We start from the raw sequence: 6,085 nt of genomic DNA on the forward strand, positions 1-6,085 counted from the left end.
CGTCCTAACGGCGATTCTGGCATTACGTTTTACCTTCCACTTCACTTACCTTGCTTAAGGGATAACTTCCCTTACTTCAAATGAAAACACAATTTATTTTTGTTTGGACGTTTCAATCTGCACTCCTCTGATTACATATTGTTTATCTAGGCAGATGATAGTACACGGTCATGTTTTCGTTTCTGTTCGGCAAAGTTCCTCAAAGAAAAATGATATTTCGCTATCGATTCCCTCAGCTTGCACAGATCATATTGGAAACCACTCGTTACTATTCCAGTGCTCACCGAAAATTGCAAATGGTAAGACAACCATACGACCAGCTTAAGGACCTGAAGGAAAAGCTTTCAAAAAATTCGACTCCGTCGTCTGTTGAATGGAATGAGATTCGAAAAAGCCTGATAGACGAACGACGATTCACGTCGTCAAACATCGATAGTACAATTCTTGGGCTCTGCGAGACACTGGAGAGTGGAAAATCGTATCTAAACTTCCTACGTTCCAAAGAGGTACGTCTCAATCTTGCGGTTATTGGCAGATTGCTTAGGCTGTACCGTTGCAAGAGTAATTTGAGTGAGCAGGAGCAGCAAGAAATTTTGGATATCTATACAGAAATGAGGGAGAATCATTCTGTTCTAGACGCCAACACATGTGAGCATTTAGTGGTAGCTCTGACACTGACCAACCGTTGGCGTTTGTCATTTGAACTACTGGATATGATTAAATTAACTGGAATACCCAACAGTGTGGCGTATAGTTGCATAATTGCAAAGTGCTTCAACGATGGAGAGCCGGAGACAGGTTGGAAAATGTTAGAGGAACTAGCAACAAATAAGAGATATCCTAGTGACGATGTGTTCATGGCTTGGATCGATTACAGCATGAAGGATGGAAAAACGTTTGTACGTAAGCTAAGCTAAGAGTTGCTGCTGTAACAATCAATAAAATTCCATTTTGTTTTCTAGCAATCCAATCTCCTGAAAATGCTAGCGTTCACTAATGACAAGGGATTATTTGTATCGAAACAAGTTGGGAATGCATTGCTGCAACTTCCTGTCACCGTGGGCATTCACGGGATGGAATGTCGCATTACTGATAAAGGAAAGTGTTCCCATTGTAAGTCTTCGTTAGCAAGTATAGCTGTCCCAGAAGAATCCTTCCGAGCGCTCAAAGATGCTTTCCTACAATCAGTGATAGTGAAAAAGGAGATCTTCAACAAAACTACACCCGAAGAGCTGAAACGTTTTCAACATTTCGTTAAGCAAACGAAACCGTACGATGTGGTCATCGATGGTTTAAATGTGGCATTTTCCACTGGAAACCAGAAATCTCCAGCCACTTACGCGATGCAGCTTGCATCCGTTGTGCGTCACTATGTGCAACGCAACAAACGTGTGATGGTTATTGGCCGGCAGCACATGAATCGATGGAAATCCAAGGACATGAAATACATCAGAGAGAAGAGCTATCTGTTTCTGACCGAGGACCTATCTCAGGACGATCCGTTTCTATTGTATGCTGCGCTGGAAAGTGGACCCGATACAGATTTTTTCTCACGCGATCTGATGCGGAAGCATTCGTTTCTGCTGGGAGAGGAGCTGAGTACGGTATTCAAACGGTGGCAGCAGCAGCATCAGTACTCGTTACTCTCGGTTACTCCCGAGGGAAGGGTTCTCGTGAAGGCGCCGTTCCAGTTCGAGTTGTTTGCTCACAGCGTGCCGGATGATCCAAAGCGGTGGCACGTTCCTCTGGTGGACGATAGCTTTAGGGTTCCCAAGATGGAGAAGCAAGCGAAATGGGTTTGTTTGAAGTTTGATTGAAAATTAGACAAATATGATACTTTACAGAAATACACCCTTATTCTTGTTAACGGCCGTATCTGCTCTCGTACGAACGCTCTGATTCGAACACGTTCGGAAAAGGTATCATTGGTTTCGTTCGAACCTGGCTGAACGAATACACATTCGAATGTAAACACTGTTGGTGTTAGGGGCTGTCCACATACCACGTGGACAGAAAAAGCACGATTTTGGACTCCCCCCTCCCCCTGTTGTCCACGTGGACATTTTTCTTTATTTTAGTAGAATAATTCAGAAAATAACTGAATTGCGCATAAATTAAATTTTAATTCCATTTAAGTTTATTTTGTTTCAAATTTTACTTGCTGAACTCTGCCACGTTTGCTGAGGCTCATTGATGTTTTATGACAGAGAAATGAGTAGTAAAACAAAGCAAATATTCCATATGAGTTTATTTTTGAAATATTTGTAATACATTATTTTTCTATTATCTTCGAAGATATGAACTGGTTTGTCAACACGGAAATGCGCAATATCCAGTTGAACAATCCGCATCCGAATATAAATTACAAAATTCCAATGATTGATCTTGAGCAAAGCCAATCGAATAAAAATGAATTGGTTTAAAATCATTATCAGATACAATTTAAGCTCACGATTTTTTCAAATAATTTTGTTGCTATCACATAGAATACATATTCAATACTAGAAAGTTAATTTATTTTCACAGCTTTATTTCAGAAGTGTGCTTATTTCATCTGGAAATCTTAAAGCTTCTTGAGGCGTTGGCAGTAGCAACAACAGTTTTTGAAGTGGCTCGTATGTTGTGTTATAGAGATCTCGAGTTTTCGAAGCGCATAGAAACGAACAGAACAATTTTATATACATAGATCATTTTTCTATCATTGAAAAAGAATTTCAAAAAAAGAGAGATAATGTAGGAAGCATGCACTGATATCTATAGATCTTCACTTGACAAAGGATTGAGGAATAAAGGGTCGAATTTTTTCAGCAATTTCGGAACGCCTGTATCTTCGATATAAATGATGACACTAAGATGAAAAATACAGCATGTTCAAGCTACAAATTTCTAGTGTGTGATGCGTATATGTGTTGTAGACAAAATAAATTGCAAGAAAAGATAAAGCGTTTATGGTTTGTTTTCAAAGTTTCTCTAGATTTTGAAAACACATTCTTAAAAGCAATCCAATCAACATGATTATGTCGCTTCCATTTGATTCATAGAGAGTTTCAGTAGAACTATTTACTACAGAGGTATTCTCTATCGAATGAAATATTATCCTTTGATTTCGAATTAAGAATATTTCATGAAATAATGAACACACAGCAAACCGATGGTCAAATCTACTCATCGTAATCTTGGAAATATTTAATACATCCCATTAATACGTCCAGTTGTTGCTTTGACGAATGCATTATTTTATAGTTCGGGAAATTTTCAAAGGGTATTAATTAAAATATTTTCAATATCTATATATTTTTTATTTTTCAACTGCTTATTGACCATTCTGCATTGAGTGTCTAGATAGCTTCCAAAATGCTCGTGGGGAAAAAAACATCAGAAAACTCACGACTCAATAATTGTTTACTAACCTTGCACGAAAAGTTATTTGTATTGCTCTTTAGTTTTCCTCCGCTCAAATCCTTATCAAAACGTCACTAACGTCACAGTTTACCAGAGAGCAATTCAACGCCAAATTAATCCTCCGCTGCCGTGATCCTCCCCATTTTATTAATATTTCGTTAATTTTTTCCAAAAATAGCTTTGAAGCCTGTTGCCCGATTGAAAAATTTTGTTGGAGAAATCTATTAACCTTCTATTATTTTTTTTATAAATGTTTCAAGAAAACTTTCTCATAAATTTAATAAAATATCGAAAACTATTATATCTGTTTAAAATATTGTTATATAGAGGTTGTTAGGTAGCTGACCAGGAATATTTTAGGAGATAGGGAACCATAAAAAATCCTGCACGCTTATGATCAAATCTTAACTACGAATAAATTATTGAACTTTTGCTTGAGACCGGTTTTTTGCCTTAAACTGACTTTAATTCAAAAAGTGCGCTATTTTGCACGATTGAATTGCTTTCACGTGAGGAAGTTTTGCATAAAATTCTGTTGTGAACTCATTTAAATTAGGGGAAGATAGCACAAAGGATAACAATGTGGTGTCAAGGAAGGAACTGTAGAATGGTTGGAGAGCTTCAATATGACTGATAGAAATAATCCAGTTTATCATGCATTTTTGGAAAATTAGTTAAAAACACAAAATTTGAAGTTTCTTCTTTACATTTAAAAGTTGATTCTAGGTTTCAATTATTTGAAAGTTTTATAACTGCATTCTATACAAAATTTTCTTATCTTTCAAATGAACAGTATAATTATTCTAAGGAGCGTACTTTCTAAATTAGAGTCAGTTCAAGACATGCAATTAGACTTAAGAAAAGTTCAACAATGTCCTAGTTGAGAATTGACCACATGCGTAGGATTTTTTTCATCAAATATGATCCTCTATCTCATCCTGAAATATTCTATAATTTATCAGAACACTGGCTCAATTGTTTTAAGACGACTAGTGATGCATAGACAATCTCATGCAAATGTAAATATTGATTCCTAGAAATTAATGGAATGAAAATACTTTGGAAAAATGATTTTACACGCCGTTCTGTATGAAAAACAATACAGACATTATTATCATATACTGTTCTCGAGATATAACAAAATGTATAGAAAATTATATTTGATGAAAAATTAAATCTCAACCATTATGGAATCGTTTAATTTTTATAGTTTTGGCTATGAGGTCTATGCATACCCCGTAACTATGAAGGTTCGATCATAGGAAATAGCTGGTCATTCACAATTTACGTGAAATATTTTTATAATACAGATTTCACTGAAGAACATCCATGATATGAGAAAAAATATATGAAGGTTTGACTGGGCAGCACTCTCAAGCGGCGCAATCCCATTATTGATAAATATGAAGAGAAAATTCTTCCTTCCCCCCTCTCCGTGGACAAGAGTGGACACTTTCGAACGTTTTATATTCGTTCGAAAACAAGAATAAGCGTGATAGTGTTTGTTTAACTTTTAAAGGTAATAAATCTCGCAACTGCTGTGTCTTTACAATCTCTATAACCATCTCACGCGCAGAGAATTTCTCCGTGTTTCCACTAAAATGGATGGCATTGGCTTTGCGGAAATAATCGGCCGATTTGTCGGCTAACCACGAATCGATCCAATTTTTGACTTCATCAAAATTGGAGAAGGGCTGGTCAACCAGGCCATGTTGCATCGATCGAGAAAGATAGTAATCGGACGAAGCAATGTCTGGAGAATACGGCGGGTAGGATAGGACCTCCCATTTCAGCGTTTCCAAGTATGTTTTGACCGGTTTCGCGACATGCGGCCGAACATTGTCGTGTTGCAAAATAACTTTATCATGTTTTTGTTCGTATTGTGGCCGTTGGTGGAGGGCCCCGTAATGGTTTCATTCGGTTTTAGCAGCTCATGGTACACCACACCCAGTTGGTCCCACCAAATAGACAGCATAACCTTCTGGCCGTGAATATTCCACGCGGGCGTCGATGTCGATGCATGGCCGGGGTATCCATACGTTGCCCGATGTTTAGGATTGTCATAATGGACCCACTTTTCATCGCGATTCTATGCAAAAAAACCCTTTCTTTCATGCCGTTGAAGCAGTTGTTCGCATGTGAAAAAACTTTCGATGTCTCGCGGCTTCAATTCATATGGCACCCATTGTCCTATCTTTCGGATCATTCTCATTGCTTTTAAACGATCAGATATGGTTTGCTGAGCTACTCCAAGTGTACTCTGCAAGTTCTTGTTGCGTTTGCGACGGATCTTGATCGAGTAAAGCCTCCAATTCTTCATCTTCAAACTTTTTTGTCGGTCCGTAACGTTCTTCGTCTTCCTAGTCAAAATTACCACTTTTAAACCGTACAAACCACGTCTGACACGTTCGCTCAGTTGCAGCATGTACATCATAAACTTCCACCAAATCCGATGACTTTCCGCAGCTTTTTTTTCTTCATATTGAAGCAATGAAGTATCACTTCCCGCAAAAACACTCTCGTTAGTACGAAATTCGACATATTCGATGTGGCAAAAAACTATGTTGTTTACGCTTCAACTTTTTGACATATACTGAAAAAAATGCGCATTGACAGTAGCTTTCCAACGAATGTTTGGGAAGTTGACTCACTGGAATAGCAATCAAGTTACGCTATCTGTTGT

General features: G+C 37.7%; 1 protein-coding gene across 1 annotated transcript; it reads left to right on the forward strand.

Moving 5' to 3' along the window:
* On the forward strand, nt 1-1,867 carry LOC129774578 (mitochondrial ribonuclease P catalytic subunit). Its single transcript, XM_055778340.1, has 2 exons — nt 1-899; nt 963-1,867. The coding sequence occupies exons 1-2, from the start codon at nt 171-173 to the stop codon at nt 1,815-1,817; spliced, it is 1,584 nt and encodes a 527-aa protein (XP_055634315.1). The 5' UTR covers nt 1-170; the 3' UTR covers nt 1,818-1,867.
* Nucleotides 1,868-6,085: the final 4,218 nt, after the last annotated feature.

This window comes from Toxorhynchites rutilus, chromosome 3 (assembly GCF_029784135.1).
Source record: "Toxorhynchites rutilus septentrionalis strain SRP chromosome 3, ASM2978413v1, whole genome shotgun sequence".
NCBI lineage: Eukaryota > Metazoa > Arthropoda > Insecta > Diptera > Culicidae > Toxorhynchites > Toxorhynchites rutilus.

Excerpts from the sequence above, each read along its gene's own strand:
- LOC129774578 (XM_055778340.1), top strand. The coding sequence starts at position 171 with ATGTTTTCGTTTCTGTTCGGCAAAGTTCCTCAAAGAAAAATGATATTT. Across the intron at positions 900-962 it reads TGAAGGATGGAAAAACGTTT|CAATCCAATCTCCTGAAAAT; the intron begins GTACGTAAGCTA and ends TTTGTTTTCTAG.